At 40.9% G+C, this 25,775-nt stretch overlaps 1 protein-coding gene across 1 annotated transcript in view; it reads right to left on the reverse strand.

Annotated features, from left to right (window-relative positions):
• terb1 (telomere repeat binding bouquet formation protein 1) overlaps nucleotides 1-25,775 on the reverse strand; it is a 326,279-nt gene that overhangs the window by 66,765 nt on the left and 233,739 nt on the right. Inside the window, 5 exon segments of the mRNA XM_063067329.1 lie at nucleotides 2,874-3,247; nucleotides 4,861-5,124; nucleotides 8,408-8,556; nucleotides 11,667-11,792; nucleotides 23,544-23,675. Coding sequence (XP_062923399.1) covers nucleotides 2,874-3,247; nucleotides 4,861-5,124; nucleotides 8,408-8,556; nucleotides 11,667-11,792; nucleotides 23,544-23,675 — 1,045 coding nt within the window.

Genomic DNA, 25,775 nt, shown 5'->3' on the forward strand with positions numbered 1-25,775 from the left:
TTGGTCAGTAAAACTATTGAAAATCTTTTCTTTGTACTTTTGTCAGTTAAATAAAGGTTCACGTGAATTAACATATCACAGATTTTTGTTTTTATTGCATTTTGGAAAATATCCTAACTTTTCTGGAAATGGGGTTTGTAAATTAAGAGAAGTAGTGGAACTATTACTGGCCCTGGGATAATCTGCAGTAGGAAAACAACCTTTCATCATTACCCTTTGCTTCCTGTTCCCTAATTCATTCTCTATCCATGGCCCTATGACCCCTTTTATTCCTTGATCTTCAATCTTGCTGACAAAATTATATGTGGTGCCTATAAATACAGTAATAACCCCACTTCCCTGATTGATCATTTCTTCTACCACAGCAATAATCTCTACAAATTACTTGGACTTTGTGTGCCTTTAACAAATCTATGCTGGCTTTCTCTAAACTATATGCATTTGTTCAAATAAGTATTAATTGTCCCTGGTTATTTTTTTAACTTTCCCTATTAATAGATAGATAGATAGATATACTTTATTGATCCCGAAGGAAATTGGGTTTCGTTATAGCCGCACCAACCAAGAATAGAGCATAAATATAGCAATACAAAAACCACAAACAATCAAACAACAAAATGCAAACTATGCCAAATGGAAATAAGTCCAGGACCAGCCTGTTGGCTCAGGGTGTTTGACCCTCCACGGGAGGAGCTGCAAAGTTCGATGGCCACAGGCAGGAACAACCTCCCGTGATGCCCAGTCTTGTATCTCGGTGGAATATGGCCGGAGTCCAACAGCAAAATGTTTGATATCCGGTCTACAAACAACATTCCTCGATCGTAATATGACCCAGATTGCACCATCCGTTGTTAACCAGAACAGTAAGCACTCAACTCCATTACGCTTACCGCTCTCAGTGCACTTCCGGTCAGCACGAACAGTCTGGAAGCCGCCCATGGAAAAGTTTTGATCGGGTATGTCCTCATGCAGCCCCGTTCCAGTAAAACACATAACACTACACTCCCGAAATGTTCTCTGACGCCTGGCTAGCGCCGTGAACTCGTCCATTTTATTTCCCACTGAACTCCTCTTCTCCATAAGTCTCTGTTGTCTCGACCCGGTCCTCTTTCCTTGCCTTTGTGATCCCCCTCTGCATCCTGTTTGTTTTCCTCCAGATTTCAGTCCGGGTGTCCGCCGCTCTGCTCGCTAAACCAGCCGGCATAAGCTCAGTCAGCTGGTCCCTGGAATAAACAATGCGACCATGCTTCTGCCCCGCTAATGAGACTTGTCAGAATGTAACTATTTCCAGCGCTAAAAACCCAAATAAAACTCTCTCTACCAGCATGTTAGAGAGGGTGCAGCTTCAACGTGTTACCGAGAAAAAAAAAATACAAAAAATAACGTAAGTTAAAAAAGTAAGAAGAAAAAGTAAGAATACTGGTCGGAACGGCTGTAACAGGCTGCATGCACGACCCGCGCATGCGCACTGAAGCTAAACCAACTGGTCTATGTTACTGGGTTTATGCCTGCATTTTTTGAACAAGGACTGAGAATGTAATTTTGCATTTTGTTGTGCCATTCTGCAGCAATATACAGTTTTCAATAATCAGGCAACTGTTCTGAATCTACAGAACTTTGCAAGTTGATAGACAAGGTCTTCGCAATTTTTTTGTTCTTTTCTTCTTTGCCAGTAACTTGGCATTCAGCTGGACCAAGTGATTTACTCACTCTAAGTGCAGCTATCCTTTTTTGTACCTCAACTTTAGCAATTCTTAGCTCATCCAATTACATCTTTCATTGCATCCTTGGTTTAGAATGATGTAAAGTACTTATTTGGTTAAGTCTTCAGAATAAATAATCAGACAGAGACTTTCCAAATAATTATCCTGGAAAAAGATTCACAACTGTCAGCCATTGGCAAAACAGATTGAGAATAAAAATAAAACTGAAGAGACTGGAAATCTGAAAACAAAATGGAAAAGCCGCGAAAATCAGATTAGGAAGCATCTGTGAAAAGAGAAACAGTTTGAGAGAATCTTCCTCAGAGTGGAGCTCTGACATAGAATCACAAATCCAAAAAATGGAATGTTCTTTTTCAACAGATGCTACCTGACTAGCTGAGTTTTGCCAGCATTTCTGAGTTTTGTTTCAAAGCCAACTGAAGTACTTCATGGCATTGAGAAAAACAGGCTAAGGATGCAATCATAATCTCCTCTTGGATTTCAGAATGGACACTATTTGCTCAATACAAGATGAAAGAAAATATAGCGGGCCATAACTTGAGAGTGCGATTATGGACCACTTGTTCACTTGCAAGCTCTTTCTGTAAATCATTCTCTGGCTATTCAGTGTAAATTCTAGAAATTTCAATAAGCCCCAAAATCTAAATCATGTGGTTCAAAAGCCAAATTAAATCTGCATTCCATTTGAAGGCAAAGTATTAGCCAGTTATGCATATCTGCATGGATGAGAAAGATCCTGGGTTAGAAAAGTTTTCATTGTTATATAAGCTTAATGCACAAAGCATGTAATCTGTGTGAGTTAACTTTCATTTCTGAAGTTTGGTTCTATTCATCTCAATCCTTCAGCACCCACAGAGTATCTTTTAATGACCTCAGAAAATCCTAGAGATGTGCAGAGGACAGACTACCACTTTACGGGCATATGGATTGGCATTTAGCAAAGACTTCACAAACATCAATACAATGAATAACCAGTTTAACATTAGTACTAAAGATCAACCTTTTACAAAACCCTAGTACATCTATCTCTTTGAGATGCTAACTGGCTTGCTGCATATTTTATACTTTAGTGAAACAGCATTGCAATTTTAATTTTAGCCTTCAAATGACAATACTTTTCTAACTTACTCATCAGAAGTGGTGACATACCTCTGTTCACATTCCTGCTTATACCTGGAGTTTTGCTCTTCCATTGACATACCCGTTCCTTGTACTCTCAGCTCTGGCACTGTTACTGGTTGATCAATAGTCTTTCTACATGTCACAGACCAAGACATTTTGTCAAGTTGCTGATCAGTTTCTGGAAGCCAATCTCTGTTGTGAGTATCAGAGATGTCTTGAGGCCCTTTGCCACAAGCAGTCTCTTTGTTCATATTGTGGTTCTGACTATTTTCATTTCTTGCTTTGACATCTAAATTTATTTGGTCACTTTTAATGTTATCAGACTGAAGTGAATTGTTATTTTCACCATTTTCTTCGTGTGGAACATCATCTTCCACAAATATTTGCCGCTTGACTTTTTCCTAAAACAGAAAATATATAAAATGTAAGTTACATTATTTTATTTTATAATTTACTTTCAACAATTAAAACTTAGGATGGAGATCTGTGTATGTTTTTGGATGTAAGTATTGCTGGCAAAATGCCATCTTGCAGTAATATAGTTTGTTATTATATGTAATTGCCTACCCTGTGTGTTCTACATACATATTCTACAGGGATGTGCCCTTAGCCCACTGCTCGACTCTCTCTACACCCATGACCGTGTGGCTAAGCATAGTTTAAATGCCACCTATAAATTTGCTCATGATACACAACTGTTAGCAGAATTTCAACCCTGGCAGCAGAAGGGTGTACTGGAGCAAGAGACACCAAGGAGTTATGGTGTTGCAGCATCAACCTTGCAATCAACGTCAGCAAGACCAAAAAGCTGATGATGAACTTCAGACAGGGTAAGACGGGGGAACACAAACCAATCCTCATAGTGGAGAGAGTAAGCAATTTCCAAGTTCCTGAGTGTCAATATCTCTAAGGATCTAACCTGGATGCAACATATTGATGCAGCTATAAAGAAGGCAAAAGAGCAGCTATGTTTCATTCAGAGTTTGAGGAGGATTTGATTTGTCAGCTAAAACACTTTAAAACTTCTACAAATGTAACATGGGGAGTATTCTGATTGGCCGCATCACCATCTAGCATGGGGGCTACTGCACAAGATTGAAGTTAAGTTGCAGGAACTTGTAAAATTAGTCAGCTCCATCATAGGTACTAGCCTCCGTAGCATCCAAGACATCTTCAAGGAGTGGTACCTTAGGAAGGCAGTGTCCATCATTAAGGACCCTTACTACTCAGGACACGCCCTCTTCTCATTGTTACAGTGGGAAGGAGGTACAGAAGCCCGAAGGCACATACTCAGCAATTCAGGAACAGGTTCTTCCCCTCTGCCATCTAATTTCTAAATGGACATTGAAACCACGAACACTAACTACTTTTTTTGCACTAATTTTAACTTAACTACTTAATATGCATATATACTTACTGTAAATCAGTTTTTTTCCTATTTTTTATCATGTATTTCATTGGATTGTAAGTTAAACAAATTTCATGACATATGCTGGTGATATTAATCCTGATTCTGATGTTATTGATGTGCGCTGCCTTAGCTGGTATAGTGGTGCAAAACAGGATAAATTAGCCAATGTATTCACACTTGATTGCCACTTAGTATACAATACTAAAAGCACGGTGTGGTTCAGGTCTGTTTCAATGCCGAAATAATACTTCAAGGATTGCTGTCATGGTTCAAACTAAGAATGAGAAGTTGGATTTAGTGTCAAGGAAAGGCAAAAAGCCTTTGACCTTGCACATCAGCATCATTCGAAGTGTTCAAACAAAAGAGGAGAGCAAATCTTTATCTTGTAAACTATTTTCAAAATAGAATTGAGAATAAAGGTTAGCTTCAAAGTAAGAAGGTAAGGGAAAGCAATTAGGTAACTATTACCCATATACTGTATATTATTATATCAAAATAGATTGCAAATCAAAAAATGTATATTATAATCAAAGTACATTTCTTCATAGAAAGAAAAAAACTACTAGAGTATAAGAATTTAGATTAACTAAATAAGTGCCACACCATTAACTGCTGATCCTGGTGTTGATGCTTGTTTTTTTCAACAAAACTGGATGAACTGAATGTTGGAATAACAGAACCTCCTTCTCTGTATCCAGTTACACCTTGACAGATATCTAATTTTTTTTGTGCTGGAGTAAAATCCTGAAATTTTCCATATCTTTTCCATCTATTTATTTTTGTAATGTCCACACATTGTTTATTCAAGCATTGCTGTTCTCTGCAGTGTTTCATTGATGCATCTTCTTTCACCATCTGTTTCATTCCCTTTAGTGAAGAGTCACATAACCAAAAGCTCGGATGTGCAAGTGCACTTGGTGAGGTAGTTGTGTGGCATACATCCATGTTGCTAGTGGTGTTGGTCAGCTGGTTTAGGGACAGTTAATGAAAAACAAAATTAAGTAAAATAATGTAAAAAATATTTTCATAATGGTTAATTAATACAGAACCTGAAACAGGGCACCACGTGGCTGCTTACTACAGGCAGCCCCAGGTTACAACAAGATTCTGTCCCTGAGAACTATTCATAAGTTGGAACTGAACAATAAGTGTGTGGGAGAGAATCATAGGAACAGCTGTCATGGGAGAGCGAGCAGGCATGGAAAGAGTGGCTGTCAGCTAGTCTCACTGTCTCTGTAAGTGAGCAACTAGGTCTGCTCAGTGGTCCCAGCTCTGCTTGACCCAGGCCACCAATGTTTCAACTCAGAAGAGGGTGGGGCTGACTGTTATGTGAGCTGACTGTTATTCAACCATCACAGAACTTGGAATCTCATATTAATTTCTGCAATCCTGACATACAGAATGCCGAGGTTTATTTATGTCAGTGTGGTGGGATCCACTGTGGTCCCTGCAAATGGTAGAGATCGGGCAAGATGGAAGTGAAGTAACTGTGATGTTTCTTGCTCCCCTTAATCACACACAGCGAATAGGCACTTAGACTATCATGTCTATTAAGGAGTGTTTTTAGCACATGGAATTGTGATTTATTATCCTTTATCTTCAAGTGCAAAAGGGAAATATTCCTTACGTTCAGATGTTTTTAATAAACAAGATCCTGTGATCCATTAATTTCATTATTTAGTTCAAACCTACAAACCCTCCCTTGCCATTTATATTTTTTTATTGCACTTTCCATGCCCTTTATTTTAAGCACACCCTCCCTAACACCCTGTGCCTCTTTAGTTCTCTCTCTTCCTTAACATCTTTTGGATATTTGTTTTAATGTCTTTTAGAGCTCAAGGTATTTTTTTCTCCTATGGAGAGCATTCAGAACATACTATTAAACCTGAAGACCTACAATGGCATGAGAGGGAAACTGGCTGAAGTTGACTGGAAAGGGACATTTGCGGCAAGGACAGCAGAGCAGCAATGGGTGGAGTTTCTGTGAAAAATGAGGGAAGTGCAAGATAGATATATTCAAAATAAGAAGAAATTTTAAAAGGGAACAAGGACATTACCGTGGCTGACAAGTGAAGTCTGAGGTGAAGTCAGATCCAAAGTAAAAGCAAAAGAGAGGGCATACAAGGAAGCCTGAGCTAGTGGGAAGATAGAGGATTGGGGAGCTTTTAAAAACTTCCAGAAGGAAACTAAGAAGGTCATTCGGAAGAAAAGATGAATTATGAGAGGAAGCTGGTGACTAATATCAAAGAAGATACTAAGAGCCTTTTTAAGTATATAAGGGGTAAAAGAGTCGAAGGCAGATATAGGACCAATACAAAATGACGCTGGAGATATTGTAGTGAGAGATGCAGAGATGGCAGAGGAACTGAATGCGTATTTTGCATCAGATTTCACAGTGGAAGATGTCTGCAGTATACTGTACATTCAAGAGTGTCAGGGAAGTGAAGTATGTGCAGTGAAAATTACGTCTGAGAAGGTGCTCAGGAAGCTTAATGGTCTGAGGGTGGATAAATCACTTGGATCTGATGGAATGCACCCTAGGGCTCTGAAGGAAGTAGCTGGAGAGATTGCGAAGACATTAACGATGATCTTTCAAGAATCGATAGATTCTGGCATTGTACCGGATGATTGGAAAATTGCAAATGTTACTCCACTATTTAAGAAGGATGGGAGGCAGCAGAAAGGAAACTATAGATCTGTTAGCCTGACATCAGTGGCTGGGAAGTTGTTGGAATCAATGAATCAATAGTTAGGAATGAGATTACAGAGTACCTAGAGGCACATGACAAGATAGGCCAAAGCCAGCATGGTTTCCTGAAAAGAAAATCCTGCCTGACAAACCGACTGCAATTCTTTGAGGAAATTACAAGTAGGGTAGACAAAGGAGATGCAGTGGACGTGGTGTACTTGGATTTTCAGAAGACCTTTCACACGGTGCTGCACATGAGGCTGCTTAGCAAGATAAGAGCCCATGGAATTACAGGTAAGTTATTAGTATGGGTGGAGCATTGGCTGGTCAGCGGAAAACAGAGAGTGGGAATAAAGGGATCCTATTCTAGCTGGCTGCTGGTTACCAGTGGAGTTCCATAGGAGTTGGTGTTGGGACCGCGGCTTTTTACGATGTATGTCAATGATTGGGACTAGGTATTATTGGATCTGTGGCTAAATCTGCTGATGATACAAAGATAGGTGGAGAAGCGGGTAGTGTTGAGGAAACAGAGAACCTGCAGAGAGGCTTAGATTATTTAGGGAAATGGGCAAAGATGTGGCAAATGAAATACAATATTGGAAAGTCTATGGTCATGCACTTTGATGGAAGAAATAAACTGGCAGACTATTATTTAGATAGGGAAAGAATTCAAAATGCAGAGATGCAAAGGGACTTGGGAGTCCTTGTGCAGGATACCCTAAAGGTTAACCTCCAGGTTGAGTCGGCTGTGAAGAAGGCGAATGCAATGCTGGCATTCATTTCTAGAGGTATAGAATGTGATGTTGAGGCTCTATAAGGGAGGCATGAGACCACACTTGGAGTATTGTGTGCAATTTTGGGCTCCTTATTTTAGAAAGGATATACTGACATTGGAGAGGGCTCAGAGAAGATTCACGAGAATGATTCCAGGAATGAAAGGGGTACCGTATGAGGAACATCTGGCAGCTCTTGGGCTGTATTCCCTGGAGTTCAGGAGAATGGGGGGGGGGTCTCATAGAAACATTCCAAATGTTAAAAGGCCTGAACAGATTAGATATGGCAAACTTATTTCCCATGGTAGGGGATTCTAGGACAAGGGGGCACGACTTTGGGATTGAAGGACCTGCTTTTAGAACTGAGATGCTGAGAAATTACTTTAAGACAGGGGGTTGTAAATCTGTGGAATTTGTTGCCACGAGCTGCTGTGGAGGCCAGGTCACTGGGTGTATTTAAGGCAGAGACAGACAGATTCTTGATTATCCAGAGCATCAAAGGGTATGGGGTGAAGGCAGGGGAGTGGGGATGACTGGAAGAATTGGATCAGCCCATGATTGAATGGCGGAGCAGACTCTAGGGGCCGAATGGCCTACTTCTGCTCTTATATCTTATAGTCTTATAAACACAAGGTACATATTAAAAAAAGAGAAGATCTGATTATATAGTGCTTAAATATTTAACCACCTCTTGATGCTTTTCTAACGTCTCTATCCTATGCAGAAATTCTTTTGCAAATTTCCAGTAATTTCTCAGGCTGATATCCTTTGGATCTGAAGTAATTATGCCTTCTTTCGACTGATAATTCTCCACCAGACTGTTCGATAGTATCTCAGCTTAAGAAGAGTCAACAGCAAATACAAGGATGAGCATAAAATTGATAAATCCAATACAACTTCCAATTCCAGTTAATATCTGCATTATCCAACAGTTAATATACAGTTTCACAGGCACTCACAGCTTATTTTGAATTTGGGATGGAATTAATATTAATATTTACTGCCCAAACCTACTATATTCAAATAAGTGGCAATAGGCTTTTTCCTTCCATTTCTGCAGATATTATGGTGATAGAACTCCTACTGAGTGAAGAATTCTAGGATTAACAATTAATTAAGGTATGGTGACATACTCTCAGTGGGCACTTTATTAGGTACACCTTTACACATGCTTGTTAACGCAAATATCTTATTAGCTAATCATGTGACAGCAATTCAATGCATAACATTATGCAGACATGGTCAAGAGGTTCAGTTGTTGTTCAGGCAAAACATCAGAATGGGGAAGAAATATGATATAAATGACTTTGGCAATGGAATGACTGTTGGTGTCAGATGGAGTGGTTTGAATGTCTTAGAAATAGCTGATCTCCTAGGATTTTCACATACAACAGTCTCCAGAGTTTATAGAGAATGGTGAGAGAAACAAAAAACATCCAGTGAGCAGCAGTTCTGTGGGTGAAAAAGTCTTGTGAATAGAGAGGTCAGAGGAGAATGGCCAGATTATTTCAAGCTGACAGGAAGGCAAATGTAATTCAAATAACCACAAATTACAACAGTGGTGTGCAGAAGATAGTAAATATACACTCAGTGGCCAGTTTAAAGTAGAGGAGGTACATGATAAAGTGCCTGCTGAGTGTATGTCCATATCTGCATAGTGACTGAATTGGAGAGGAACTTGGTTATGGTAATTCAACAAAGAAAAATGCCCCTCAGCCCACCATGCCCATCTGACCATCAAATATTCATTACACTGAATGTTAAAATCTTATCAGCCATGATCTTATATTGAAGCCATCTTGAAGAGCCCAGTGACTTACTCCTTCTATTTGTATAACAAAATTAAGTAATGGATGTCTCTATTCTAAATATGCCTCTGCTCACTGTCTCACACACTGTAAAATGAAATTGGCACTCAGTCTGCTATTAATGGATGAGAACTTTGCTTCCATTCAAAGCTTAGCAACTTTTTTGAAATTATTAATACTTATAGCCTGGCTGCAGTGCAAGATGGACAGGAATTATTTGTATCACACTACTGAAAACTGCACGGAAAATTTATTTTATTTAAGGATACAGTACGTAACAGGTCCTTCCGGCCTAATGAGCTGCACCACTCAGCAACCCACTTATTTAACCCTAGCCTCATCACAGGACAACTTACAATGACCAACTGGCCTTTTAACCAGTATGGTTTGGGACTGTGGGAGGAAGCCGGAGCTCTCTGAGGAAACACAGGGAGAATGTACAAGCTCCTTACAGACGAAGCTGGAATTGAATGCTGAACTCCAGAATGCCCTGAGGTGTAGCAGAGTTGCGTTAACCGCTATGCAACCATCGTGCCCCACTGCTGTACATGACTCTATAAGTGTATATGTTGTTTAGAGTGTGTAAGGGGAGGATGCTTTGGGATATATGTGAATCTAACACATCCTCACAGCAGCAACAGTTGTTCTCTTCAGGGATATTGGCCCTGGAGTTACTATTGCTATCTACATATTTCAACAATAACTAGCTTGTGGAAATTTAATCTGTGCAGACATTGCATTTCTGAAGTCTAGATAAGATCTGGCTCCCTGTAAATCCTGGTTGGGTAATTTCTTCAAAAATGAATTCTTTTGATCTTTCTACAAAGGGTGCCTGAATGCTTTTTAGGTCTCTGTTGCATCCCCATGTCATCCCGAAGAGTGATACATTTAGATAAATCCTGTTTGTGAATCAGTCTGAACAGTTAGGAGGTGCAAGGAAGGCATAATCTCATGTGAACAGTGTCCAGAATAACTTGTGAGCCTGAAGAAAAGTGTGCAACAGCCTGCACATGAATTCAAGGTTTATGCAACTGGCCTTTTAAAAAGTCTTGCAAGTGAACAATAACTGATATGCTTCAAACCAGAGTAATTAAAAATGTTGTTTCTGAATAACTTAAGAGGTTGATCTTAATTTCTAAAGTTTCACACAAGACAAAAGCACTTGCAAGTGGAAAATCTTACCAAAAAAGTGTGGAGATACATTACAAATGTGGTGATACACACAGAAACTACTATGCAAAATGGCCCCATTTAACACTAATGTCATTTCCAACACAACAACATTCAGTTATTTTGGAGCTTTGTGAAGTAATTTCAAGCTTATGATACCTTGGATCTTGCTAAACTCTGACCAAACTCATTTAACTAAATGGATGCTTTCCTATGGAGGAAATTGAACTCTATGCACAAACCCACATTATGTGTATGTTGTTTTGTGTACCTGCGTAAATATTTTTGGAAGCTGTTGAGCATCTTAACAATAAGCAGAGATTCTAGTGGCCTGGCGTTTCGGCATCTCCAGGTGCAGCCTGGAAGACATGTTGCTTTGGGGTGCAGCCCTGTGGGTTCCTCACTGATGTCACTGGCCGAAGTGTCGCGGGTGTTTGAAATATTGAGACAGTGGGCAGTGTGCGCAGCTGGAGTGATTTCTGTCTCTCTCTTGATGGTGTGTGAGAATCTGTTGGTCTTTCGGTCAGGGGGGCCTGGTTAAGTGACATGGGAGATTTTAACATTGAAACAGCAAGCTGTTGGTCTCCCCTCTTGTTGCAGGAAAAATCTCTCTCTCTCTCTCTTTCTCTCTCTCCAGAGAGAGAGAGAGAGAGAGAGAGAGAGAGAGAGAGAGAGAACCTGTCTGAGATGTCGAAGTGTTGGATGGACAGAATTTTTTTTATGGACTCTAGATCATGGTCTCTGGGGGCTTTGTATGGGGGTGGTGGGAGCTAATGTTTTTGCTGGAGCCAGTCAGGGGAGGGGAAGGAGGGGCTTCGTAGTTGTAATGTTTTTCTGTGATTTATTCTTTGAAGTTTTTCTTCTGTTTCATGGATGTCTGCAAAGAGTACGGATTTCAGATTGTATACTGTATACATTCTGATGTTAAACTGCATCACTGAAGAAACAGGAACCTGACTGTTCACTTACTTATGAGCTGGCAACTCTGTAGAACAAAAGTGGCTGCTTTTCTCTGCTCGTCATCCTGGGATTCAGCCACTATTTGGATCATTAGTGGAAGCCCATTGCTCTTCAGTAATTGATACTGATGCACCTCTGAAAAATATATAATTTTGAAAAATATACCATGAAACTATTCCTAAGTTAGACACTGTTAAACTTCAGATTTAGTTGTCCAAAAATAATCAGATACACATGGCACAAATCTCTCCATTGTATGTCATTAAACTTGGAAAGAGATTTATAGGCACAAAAAAAACTGTCTTGCAATGATTTTAAACTGAAACAATTACAATTTTTATTTCAATTATTTAATCAACTGTTGAAGCCAGCCTCAGAGACGTGCTGTCTCTCATCATTTATTTCTTACACCCACTTGCTTTCATTATGCATTGTTTTTCCTTCTCACTCATTTTTGCAATAATTCTACTTCAATCTTTTCCTACTTTTTCTTCAGCTCTGACGACTTCTTATACCAGTCCTGATGAAGGGCCTTGACTCGAAATGTCAACTGTTTATTCCTATCCATAGATGCTGCTCTTCCTGCTGAGTTCCTCCAGCACATTGTGAGTATTGCTCTAGATTTCCAGCATCTGCAGTACTTCTTGTGGCTATCTTATCTGTATTTTTATGGACATTTTGTTCAAATTGCTTAACCTTTGTTTCGGCTGAAAACACTTTTTTCCAATATAGGATATAATACAACTAATTTATAAAATGCCTATGAAGAACTGTATATTGAGAAAACTTTCTAGACCATAATATTTAACTGTTGATGCCAAACTTCTTTACAATTTGCTACTGTGATTGGCATGTTTCTTTTTCCCTTATATAATTCAATTTGATGAATCATTCATCGGACTACTCTAAATATTTAGTTTAGTACACATTAATCATGTCAAAGGGTCATGTCACTTGAGCAGAAGAATATTAGCTTTAACTCCTTGCTTGAAGTAGCAAGTGAGAGCGAAATCTTGTAGGGCGAGAACTGTTTGAAAATTACAAGTCTCGGCGGAGTGACTCATTGTGTGAAGAGTGAGAGAGTGATATCTTGTTTCAAAACTGCAAGTTCAGTTGAGAGCAGGACGTTGTTTGAAGTAGCGAGTGAGTCTTATTTGAACCAATAAAAAGAAAGGAGGAGTAAGCAGAACGGCCATTGGGTAGTGTTAGACTGGTCTGGCATTAGCTCAGAACGCTTAAGCAAGAACAGGTTGGACAAGCACAGAGGCAGGCTGTAAGTAAGTTTTTTTCTGTTAGCAAATGGTTAGCGTGCTCAAAATAGGTCCAGATTTTGTGGTATGCTCCTTGTGTGTGATGTGGGAACTTTGGGAGCCCTCCAGCCTCTGCATAAAATGTACAGAGCTTCAGCTTGATGACCTTCAGCTCATATGGGAGAATGAGGTGATAAATAGGGAGGTGGTAACCTCAGAGTTGCAGGAGACAGGTAGCTGGGTGATTGCTGGGAGAGGGAAAGAGAATAGGCAGCCAGTGCAGAATACCCCTGTGGCCGTTTAACTCAATAATAAGTATACCACTTTGGATACTGTTTGGGGGGGGCAGGGGGAAACTACCAGGGAGAAGTGAGCAGGTCTCTATGAGCATGAAAGAGACACATAGATGGTATGTTGTCTTGCACGTGCCAGGGTCAGGGATGTCTCGGATTGGGTCCACAGCATTCTAAAGGGAGAGTGTGAGCTGCCAGAAATCATGGTATATATTGGTACCAATGACAGGTAGGAAATGGGAGGAGGTCCTGAAGAGAGAATACAGGAAGTTTGGTAGAAAGCTGAAAAGCAAGACCTTCAGCATAGTAATCTGTGGATTGTGGCTTGTACCACACACCGGTGAGGGTAAGAATAGGATGATTTGGCAGATGAATGCGTGGTTGAGGAATTGGTGCAGAGGGCAGGGTTTCAGATTTCTGGATCATTGGGGTCTCTTCTGGGGAAGGTATGATGTGTACAAAAAGGCAGGATTAAGCCTGAGCCCAAGGGAGACCAATATCTTTGCAGGCTAGAGCTCTTGGAGAGGGCTTAAACTAATCTGGCAGGAGGATGAGAATTGGAATGATTGGGCTGAGGATGGGGCAGTTGGTATACACATAGATATAGTTTGCAGTGGGACTGTGAGGATAGACAAGCAAATGATAGGGCAAAATTGCATTCAGTAGGATGAATTGAAGTGTTAAATGGGGGCAAAATTGAAAAGAGTGTTGAATACAGGCTGAAGGTGCTATGTTTGAATGCACACAGTATACAGAATAAGGTAGATGATATTGTAGCATAATTAGAGATCGACAGGTACAACACTGTTTGCATCACTGAGTCATGGCTGAAAGAAGATCATAATTGGGGTGCTCCATAATAGCATCATGGTTAGCACATGGTGGTATTGCTCACGGGGGTTTTGGAGTTCGGAGTTTAATTCGGGTGCCATTCCTTAGTCCTCCTGATGGAGTGCATGAGTTTTCCCTGGGTCCTCTGGTTTCCTCCAACAGTCCGAAGACAAACCAGTTAGGTTAATTGGTCATTGTAAATTGTCCTGTAATTAGGTTAGGTTTAATCGGGTGTGTCGGGGATTGCTGGTGCAGCATGACTCCAAGGGCCTATTCCACACGGTATTATTAAATAATTAACATCCAAGGATACACATTGTATTGTAAGGACAGGCAGGTAGGGAGAAGAGGTGGGATGGCTCTGTTGGTTGAAAAATTAAATCAAATCTTTAGAAAGAGATGACATAGGATCAGAAGACTTAGTAGCCTTGTGGGTAGAGTTAAAAAACTGCAAGTGTAAAAAGACCCTGATGGGAATTATATACAGACCTTCAAATAGTAGCCAGGACGTGCGATACAAATTACAACAGGAGATGGTAAAGGCATGTATAAAGGGCAATATTACAATAGTCACAAGAGATTTCAATGTGCAGGTACTGTAGATTGGGAAAGTCAGGTTGGTGCTGGATCCCAAGAGAGGAAATGTGTAGAATGCACACAAGACTGCTTTTAAGAACAGCTTGTGGTTGAGTCCACTAGAAGAAAGGAAATACTGGATTAGGTGTTGTGCAATTTATTTACTATTTATTGAGATACAGAGTGGAATAGGCCATTCAAGTGGTGCCTCCCAGCAATCTCTCAACTTCCTCCCAACTTAATCCTAGCCTAAGCATGGGTCACTTACAATGACCAGTTAACCTATCAACCAGTATGTCTTTGGACTGTGGGAGGAAAATCAGAACACCCTGACGAAACCTATGCAGTCATGGGGAGAACGTACAAGCTCCGTCTAGGCAGCAGTGGGAATTGATCAAAATTTGATTAGGAACCCTAATGTAAAGGAACTCTTAAGCAAGCAGTGATTATAATAAGATATAATTCACACTGCAGTTTGAGAGGGAGAAGCAAAAGTCAGATTTATCAGTACAGTATTACAATTAAAGGGAAATACAGAGGACTGAGAGAGAAGCTGGCTGAAGTTCATTGTAAGGGGACACTAGCAGAGATAATGGCAGAACAGCAATGGCTGGTGTTTCTGGGGGCAATTTGGAAGATGCAAGATAGATGTATCCCAAAGATGAAGAAGTATTCTAAAGGGAGGAAGAGGCAACTGTAACAGGCAAGGGAAGTCAAAGACACCATAAAAGCAAAAGAGAGGGCAGGAGCAGGCCACAGCAACGAGGTTTCCTGCAGATCAGCAATGATTATTTAGAAGTACAGAAGTAACAAGCAGGGCAGCCATTGTTGGGAGTAGGCCAGTGGTGAAAGTAGGAATGTCAGGCTTTGGCTCAGAAGAAGAATTGGCTCTGGGTAAATTTCTGTTAAGGTTCCCTTTTTATCTCTCTTACTGTACCTAGTGTGTACCTAGTTGTTGTGTGTTCTTCATGCCAGATGTTGGAGACCTGAGAGACCCAGAGCTTCCCAAGGAACTACATATGCATGGTGCATCCAGCTGCAGCTCCTTGAAAACAGTGTTAAGGATCTGGAGCAGCAGCTGGATGACTTTCAGTTTGTATGGGAGAGTGAGGATATAATCAATCAGTTACAGGGAAGTAGTCACAGGAATTACAGAAGGCAGGTAGCTGGGTGACTGTCAAGAGAAATGGAAATGTGAATGCAGTTAGTGCAGAGCACCCCAGTGGCCATTCCCCTCAATAATAAGTATACTCTTTTGGATACTGTTGTGGGTGATGACCTGCCAAGAGAATGCCATGGAGACCAGATTACTAGCACTGAGCATAGGTCCGTGGTGCAGAAGGAAAGAAGGAAAAGAGGGAAGTGGTAGTGATAGGGGACTCAGTAGTCAGGGGAACAGACAGGAGATTCTGTGGATGTGAACAAGATGCCTAAATAGTATGTTGCCTCACAGTGCCAGGGTCAGGGACGTCTTGGATGGCGTCCACAGCATTTTGGAGGGGAAGGGAGAGCAGCTAGATGTATTGGTACATTTTAGTACCAATGACAAAGGAAGGAAAAGCAAAAAAGCTCTGAAAAGAGAATTTGGAGAGCTGGGCAGAAAGCTGAGAAGCAGGACCTCCAGGTAGTAATTTTTGGATTGCCAGCGAGGGTAAAAACAGGATGATTTTGCAGATTAATGCGTGGCTAAGAAGTTGGTGCATGGGAAAGGGCTTTGGGTTCTTGGATCACTGGGATCTGTTCTGGGGGAGGAATGACCTGTTCCACCTGGTACTGAGCAGGATATTCCCGCGGGCAGGTTTGTTAGAGCTGTTGGGGATGGTTTAAACTAATTTGGCAGAGGGGTGGGAACCGGAGTGAAGGGACTCAGGGTAGGACAGATAGTTAAAAAAGCAGTCAGACTGTCAGGAAAGGCAGGCAGATGATAGGACAAAATTGTAGCCAGCAGGGTGAGAATCAGTACATTAGGAATGCAGAATCAAAAAGGGTAGCAAATACAGTACTCAAAGTGTTATCTCTCAATGCACGGAGCATAAGAAATAAGGTGGATGATCTTGTTGAACTATTACAGATTGTCAGGTATGATGTTGTGGTCATCACTGAATTGTGGCTAAAGGATGGAAGGAAGGGAGCTAAATGTCCAAGGTTACACGCTGTACTGGAGAGATAGGAAGGTAGGCAGAGGGAGTGGCATGGCTCTGATGGTAAAGAATGAAATCAAATCATTTAGAAAGTTGTGTCATAGGATCGGAAGATGTTGAATCTTTGTGGGTTGAATTAAGAAACTGAAAGGGTAAAGGGAACCTGAGGGCAGTTATATACAGGCCTCCCGACAGTAGCTGGGATGTGAACCACAGATACAACAGGAAATAGAAAAGGCATGTCAAAAGAGCAATATTATGATAGTCATGGGAGATTTCAACATGGTTGATTGGGAAAATCAGGTTGGTAATGGATCTCAAGAGAGTGAGTTAGTTGAATGCCTATGAGATGGCTTTTTACAGCAGTTTGTTGTTGAGCCTACTAGGGGATCAGCTATACTGGATTGGGTTTTTTGCAATGAACCGGAGGTGATTAGAGAGCTTAAGGTAAAAAGAACCCTTAGGAGACAGTGATCAAAATATGACTGAGTTTGACTTGAAACTTGATAGCAAGAAAGTAAAGTGTGACAGAGTAGTTTTTCAGTGAAGTAAATGAAATTACAGTGGAATGAGAGAGAAGTTAGCCAAGGTAAATTAGAAGGAGATGCTGTTAGGAATGATAGCAGAGTAGCAATGGTATGAGGTTCTCGGAAAAATGACGAAAGTGCAGGATAGACGTATTCCAAAAGCAAAGAAATACTCAAAATGGCAAAATAGTATAATCATGGCTGACAAGGGAGTCAAAGCTAATGTAAAAGCAAAAAAGGCATACAACAAAGCAAACATTAATGGGAAAATAGAGGAATAGAAAGTAGTTTTCAAAACCTACAGAAAGCAACTAGGAGAATCATTAGAAGGGAAAAGATGAAATATTAAAGCAAGCTAGCAACCAATATCAAAGTGGATAGTTGAAGTTTTTTCAAGTATGTAAAAAATAAAAGAGAGATGAGATTAGATATGAGACTGTTAGAAAATGAGACCAGAGAAATAATAATGGTGGCCAAGGAGATGGCAGATGAACTAAATGAGTACTTTGTATCAGTTTTCACTATGGAAGACACTAGCAGTGTGTCAGATGTTGAAGGGTGTGAGGGAAGAGAAGTGAATGCAGATATTACTACTATGGGAGAAGCTGCTCAGAAAACTGGAAGACCAAGGGTACATAAGTCATTCGGACCAGATAAACTGCACCCTAGGGTTCTGAAAGAGGTAGCAGTAGAGATTGTGGAGGCATCAGTAATGATCTTTCAAAAATCATTCGATTCTGGCATGGTGCCAGAGGAGTGGAGAATTGCAAATGTCACTTCACTCTTTAAGAAAGGAGAAAGGCAGCAGAAAGGAAATGATAGACCAGTTAATCTGACCTCAGTGTTTGGGAAGATGTTGGAGTCAATTGTTAACAGTGAAGTTATGGAGTACTTGGTGACACAGGACAAGATAGGACAAAGTCATCATGGTTTCCTTCACGGAAAATCTTGATTGATGAACCTGTTGGAATTCTTTGAGAAAATTACAAGTAGGATAGTTAAAGCAGATGCAGTGGATGTTGTATATTTGGACTTTCAGAAGGCCTTTGACAAAGCGCCACACATGAGGACGCTTACCAATTTAAGAACCCATGGTATTACAGGAAAGTTACTGGCATGGTTAAGATCATTGGCTGATTGGTAGCAAGTGGGAATAAAAGGATCCTTTTCTGGTTGGCTGCCAGTGACTAGTGGTGTTCCACAGGGGTAACTGTTGGGAACACTTCTTTTTATGTTGTATATCACTGATTTAGATGACAGAATAGATGGCTTTGTTGCCAAGTTTGCAGGTGATACGAAGATTGCTGGAGGGGCAGGTAATGTTGAGGAAACAGGAAGGCTGCAGAAGGACTTAAACAGATTGGGAGAATGGACGAGAGAGTGGCAAATGAAATGCAATGTTGGAAAATGCATTAGTCGTAGAAATAAATGTATTTTCTAAAAGGAAAGAAAATTCAAAAGTCTGAGATGCAAAGGGACTTGTGCAGAACACCCTAAAGTTTAACTTGCAGGTTGAGGCAGTGGTGAGGAAGGCAAATGCATACATTTCAATAGGTCTCAAATACAAGAGAAGGGATGTGATGCTGAGGTTCTATAAGGCACTGGTGAGGCCTCACCTTGAGTAATGTTGAATAGTTTTGAGCTCATCTAGGAAAAGATGTGCTGGCATTGGAGAGGGCTCAGAGGAGGTTCACAAGGATGATTCTGGGAATGGAAGGCTTATCATACAAGAAATGTTTGATGGTTCTGGGTCTGTACTTGCTGGAATTTAGAAGGATGGGGGAGATCTCATTAAAACCTTTCGAATATTGAAAGGCCTAGACAGAGTAGATATGGTGGGGGAGTCTAAGGCAATAGAGCACAGCCCTAGGGTAGAGAGGCGTTCATTTAAAACAAAGATGCAGAGAAATTTTTTTAGCCAAAGGGCGGTGAACTTGTGGAATCTGTTGCCTCAGGCGGCTGTGGAGGCCAAGTCATTGGGTGTATTTAAGTTGGAGCTTGATATGTTCTTGACTGGACATGGCATCAAAGGTTACGGGAAGAAGGGCTGAGAGGAAAAGAAGGATCAGCCATGATTGAATGATGGAACAGATTCAATGGGACAAATAGCCGAATTCTGCTCCTGTATCTTATGGTCTTATAATATAAGAAAAATTAATGGGAAGTTAGAGAATTGGGAAGCTTTTAAATACCAACAGAAGGCAACAAAAAATACATAAGATAAAAGATGAAATATGAAGGTAAGTTAGCCAATAATACAAAAGATACCAAAAATTTTTTCAAATATATAAAGAAGAAAGGATAAGTGATAGTCAATACTGGACCGCTGGAAAATGATGCTGGGGAGATAGTAATGAGGGACAAAGAAATGGCAGGTATTTTGTGTCATACTTCCCTTTGGAACTCACTAGCAGTATGCCAGAAATTCGAGAGTGTCACAGGATAGAATCAGAATCAGAGTTAATATCACCGGTATACAGTATGTGTTGGCACGTGGCCAAGTGATTAAGGCGTCGGTCTAGTGATCTGAAGGTCGCTAGTTCGAGCCTCAGCTGAGGCAGCGTGTTGTGTCCTTGAGCAAGGCACTTAACCACACATTGCTCTGTGCCGACACCGGTGCCAAGCCGTATCAGCCCTAGTGCCCTTCCCTTGGACAACATTGGTGGGGTGGAGAGGGGAGACTTGCAGCATGGGCAACTGCCGGTCTTCCATACAACCTTGCCCAGGCCTGCGCCCTGGAAACCTTCCAAGGTGCAAATCCATGGTCTCACAAGACTAACAGATGCCTATAAATACAGTATGTTGTGAAATTTGTCAAGTTTGTGGCAGCAGTAAAATACATGATAAAGGTAGAAGAAACAACTGAATTACAGTAAGTATCTATATTTATATTAAACAATTAAATAGAGGGCACGTATTGGGTGGTGGGAGACTTAATGATGGACTTTTTGAGGCACTGCTCCTTAGACATGTCTTGGATACTATGGAGGCTGGTAGTCATGATGGAGCTGACTGATTTTACAACTTTCTACAGGTTACTTTGATCCTCTGCTGGAGCACCACCATCCCCACACCAGATGGTGATACAGCCAATCAGAATGCTCTCCATGGTACTTCTATAGAAGTTTTTCAGTGTTTTAGGTGACAAACCAAATCTCCTCAAACTCTTAATGAAATATAGCTGCTGTCTTGCCTTTTTTATAGCTGCACCAATATATTGGGAACCAGGTTAGGTTCTCAGTGATATTGACACCCAGGAACTTGAAATTGCTTAATCTCACCACTTCTGATTCCTCTATGAGGATTGGTTTGTGTTCCCTCAGCTTACCCTTTCTGAAGTCCACAACCAGCTCTTTGGTCTAATGTTGGGTACAAGGTTGTTGCTACACCACCACTTAACTAGCTGATATATCTTGCTCCTGAAAGCCCGCTCATCACCATCTGAGATTCTGCTAACAGTGGTTGTATTATCTGCAAATTTATAGATGGCATTTGACCTATGCCTAACCACACAGTCATGGGTGTAGAGAGAGAGGTGACTGTTGTTATTACTAAGAAGGTGCTCAGGAAGCTGAGATGTCTGAAATTAGATAAATCACCTGGACCAGATGGATTACACCCCAGGGTTCTCAAAGAGGTAGCTTAAGAGATTGTAGAGGTATTAGTAATGATCTTTCAAGAATCACTAGATTCTGGAATGGTTATGGAGGACTGAAAAGTTGCAAATGTCATTCCACTCTATAATAAGGAAGGTAGAAAGAAAAAAGGAAATTATAGGCCAGTTAGCCTGATTTCAATTATTGGAAAGACGTTGGAGTCCATGGTTAAGGATGACTTTTCGGGGTACTTGGAGGCATATGATAAAATAGGCTAAAATCAGCATGGTTTCCTTAAGGGGAAATCTTGCCTGACAAATCTGTTGAAAGTCTTTGAGGAAATAACAAGCAAAATAAAGAAAAGAGAGTCAGTGGATGTTGTTTACTTGGATTTTCAGAAGGCCTTTGACAAGGTGCTGCACATAGGATACATAACAAGGTAACAGCCCATGGTATAACAGGAAAAATACTATCATGGATAGAAGATTGGCTGACTAGCAGGAGGCAAAGAGTCAGAATTAAAAGAGTGGGGCCTTTTCTGTCTGGCTGCTGGTGACAAGTGGTGTTTTGCAGGGGTCAGTATTTGGACCGCTTCTTTTCACGTTATATGTGAATGATTTGGATGACGGAATTGAAGGCTTTGTGGCCATGTTTTCAGATGCTACATAGATCAGTGGAGGGGGAAGTAGTGTTGATGAAGAAGGAGTCTGGAGAAGGACTTTGACGGATTGAGGGAATGGGCAAAATTAGTGGCCACACATTTTAATTCCATGTCCCATTTCCATTCTGGTATGTCTGCCCACGGCCTCCTCTACTGTAAAGATGAAGCCACACTCAGGTTGGAGGAACAACACCTTATATTCCATCTGGGTAGCCTCCAATCTGATGACATGAACATTGACTTCTCTAACTCCCGCTAATGCTCCATCTCCCCCTTGTACCCCATCCGTTACTTATTTATATACACACATTCTTTTTCTCTCTCTCCTTTTTCTCCCTCTGTCCCTCTCACTATACCCCTTGCCCATCCTCTGGATTTTCCCCCCTCCCCCCTTTCTTTCTCCCTAGGCCCCCTGTCCCATGATCCTCTCATGTCCCTTTTGCCAATCAACTGTCCAGCTCTTGGCTCCATCCCTCCCCCTCTTGTCTTCTCCTGTCATTTCGGATCTCCCCCTCACAGTAACAGGGAGTAAAGACTGTGGTAGTATTCTTGGACAAATTAATATTATTGACAGCATGTGTCCTATTAAATAAAATATTAAATAATCTAAATTTCACATGAAATTTGTTACTTCACATTTAATGATCATAGGTAATCATACTTGGTGACAGAATACCATCTTATTCAGAGAACATGATGCCATGTGTGAATACTGATATAACGCTCAGCTATATTGGCTTGTATATGTCTAGGGGAAATCCCGCCCGGCGCTGGCCTGAACGCTTCCCGCTGGGTCGGTTGCTGCACCCCCGCCACCCAAATCAATCCCACACATCAATCGTCAGCCAGCACACCCAGTACGTTTTACCAAGTACACTTTATAGATATTACTAAGTCTATGAAATTAATATAAGTTTGATACAGAAAAGGAAGTAATGGGGAAAAAAAAGGCACCAGACTTATCAAAGTCCAAGTTCTTCGTGCACCACCATTGGAGCTCAGAAATTCCTGACGACCACCCGAATCCTGTCGACTCATGGCTCGGGACCACCCGGAGTGATCGACCGGAGCCTTCCCGCACGTCCGACGTCCTCCCCGTCTCTCCTCCAACTCCCCCCCAAAAAACCCCGTCCCCCCTCCGACTCCCCCCCAAAAAACCCCATCCCCCCTCCGAACTCCCGCCAAAAACCCTGCTCCCAGTTATATGAGACAGCATTATCACCCGAAAAAATGATAACATGAATACCCATTGGCTAATAGCACCCTGCTGTCTGTATTAACCCAAGCAAATGTCTAGCTAGAGACTTTCTCAGCATTTAACATAACATAGAAGCCATTTTAATCCATATACGCAGCGCAGCAATTTGAAAGATTAACATAATAAAGAAACCATTTTAAATTTAACATACAAAAAAAAGAGACCCCGTACACTGACATGTAGACAAAGTTCTCTGCTTTAGATGTTGAGATATAAAAAAAATTGTTTTTGTGTTTGATTTAAACTTAATGTTCCACAGACAAAGATCTGCAAGGGTTGTCAATCTTAATTTCTGTTTTGTAATTATACCTAAAGAATAAACCTGTGAATACTGTATGAGGAAATCCAAGACAATAGAACCAATCAGCATTCCTCCTTTGGACAAACAACATGCTGGCTTGGCTTGTCCTTGCTCACCTTTGAAGAATGGACACTTAGGTGAGATTTCAGAGGCTTTCTACTGCCCCAGGAACATTACTCACAACAAAATAAGTTTTACATGAGAGATGAGATAAATTTAACAAAAATCCTTTGCATGAGGCATTTACTCTTTATAAACAAGCAAACTCTCTGCTTTTGTAATTCTAGATAATTTGGATATTGGGTTTATAAATCTTGTGACAAACATGGAAAGCTATAGTTCCATTATAGATAAAGATCTGCTGTTGAAATGCTGCAGAGTTCATTAATGGATGAAAGAAGTTGTCAAATATTGTGTAAATACTTTTGCTCAGGAATATCTGTGTAACTTACCACATCCATCAGTGCAGTGCCCAATAGCAAGAATAACGCCCAATTTGTTGCTGGTGTCAAGATTATTTTGTGATAACAGTGCAACAAGCTTGGGTACGATGGAGTATTTTGACAAGCGTGAAGCCAAGGAAGCTATCAAAAGATAATTATGTCAGCAGTCACTTTTTCCTGTTAAATAAATTTCTGTGATATTACGTTTGTAAAAATTATGAAATGAGATTGGTACAATAAGAAATTGTATTTGTACTTAATTATTACTAAAAGGGAAAATATACAAAGCTTTATCTTTTGGTGGATTTGGACCAGTCATCATCACTCTGGATTCCTGGTCTATGCTGCTTTCATCGATCCCAGCCTGAATATCTTTTGGGGCCCTGCATTAAGCTTCAGCATCCATTGACTAGAAAAAACAAAATCAGCAACAATTTATACTGCTGACTGTTTGTGATAAGGACAGGATCCACTTTGATTGCAATTCAATTGCTTCCACCAATATCCAAGGTCATAATCTGCAAAGGCAGAGTAGAACTGGGTCTTCACTACCGGAGGAAACATCTATGTTATAGAGAGCATATATAACTTGTGTAGCTTATTAGCAATTTGGAATCTGCATTTTTTTAAACTCACATTTGAAATTGCAAGTTAGCCAGATATTATTCACTGAATGCTGCTCAAGTACAAATAATTCAATTCAATAGTAATAAAATAATTTGTTTTTTCATGGTCATAAAATAATTCAAGACAGAAACAGGCCTTTACTCTGTGCCAAACCATTCAAACTGTCTAGACCCATCGACCTGCTCTCAGACCATTTGCCTCCCCATCCATGTATCTATCCAAACTTCCCTTAAATGTTGAAATTGAAATCGCATCTACCACTTGCACTGGCAGCTTGTTCCACATTCTCACCACCCTCTGAGTGAAGACATTTCCCTGCAAGTACCCCTTAAGCATTTCACCTTTCACCCTTAACTCATGATTCTAGTTCTAGTCTCACCCAACTGCAGTGGAAAGAGCCTACTTGTATTTACCCTATCTACATGCATAATTTTGTATACCTATATCAAATCCACCCTCAATCTTATACATCCTAAGGAATAAAGTTCTAACCTATTCAATCTTTCCTTATAACTTAAGTCCTCTGGGTCCTCTGTACCCTTTCAAACCTATTTACATCTTTCCTGCAGGTAGGTCATTTAAAATGTTTTTTTTTAAACCAATCAACCAAAACACTCCTGCTCATAATTGAGAAAAGCTTTGCAGCAAGTCAAGCAGCAGCAACAGGGAGAGAAACAGAATCAACACAGGTTTAATCCTAGTATCTTGCTGCTGGATACGCAGTTGCTAGAAAGTAAGATTGACGACCTCAGGACAAGGCTGCTGTATCAGAGACAGATCTCAATTGTTTGTTGCACTGAAACTTGGTTAAATGCATTACACCAGATGCAATGATGCGACCAGAAGGTTCGACCAGAGCTTTGACCAGTGCCCAATCAGTGTTTGGTTTTGATTAGTAAAAGCAAATTAAAGAAAGCAAGCGCAATGGCCATCGTCTGAGTGGTCTTAAGGCTTTAGCTCTTTGAGGCGTTAGTGAAGAGAGGCTTCAGTCAGAGAAAGCAAAGGAAAGACAAAATCAAGTTCTTTCCTTCTCTTCTTGCTGTTTGTTCAGCTAGGACAGTAGAGATGTCAGGCAGGGTAGTTGAATGCTCCTCTTGCGGGATGTGGGAAGGCAGGGACAGGGAGACTGCCGGTATCCCTGACCACAACAACTGCAGGAAGTGCATCCAGCTGCATCTTCTAACAAACTGTTTTAAGAAATGGAGCTGGAACTGGATGAACTCTGGATCATTCAAGAGACTGAAGGGATGATAGGTAAGACATATAGAGTAGTTACACCCAAGCTGACAATCAGGAAGAGGAAAGGGGTTAGGGAGTCAGTATCCTCACCCTCAACAACAGATATCACTTTGCATACTGTTTGGGGGTGGGGGCATGACCTAACAGAGGAAAGTCACAGTGGTTGGGTCTGTAGCACTGAGTCTGCCTCTGTGACTCAGAAGGGAAGGTGGAAGAAGCACGCTGTGGTGATAGGGGATTTGTTAGTTAGGGGGACAGACAGGAGATTCTGTAGGCAAGAATGATATTCCTGGATGGTATGTTGCCTCCTGGGTGGCAGGATCCAGGATATCTTGGATCGAGTCCTCAACATTTTTAAGTGGGAGGGTGAACAGC

The sequence above is a fragment of the Mobula hypostoma genome, chromosome 14 (assembly GCF_963921235.1).
Source record: "Mobula hypostoma chromosome 14, sMobHyp1.1, whole genome shotgun sequence".
NCBI lineage: Eukaryota > Metazoa > Chordata > Chondrichthyes > Myliobatiformes > Myliobatidae > Mobula > Mobula hypostoma.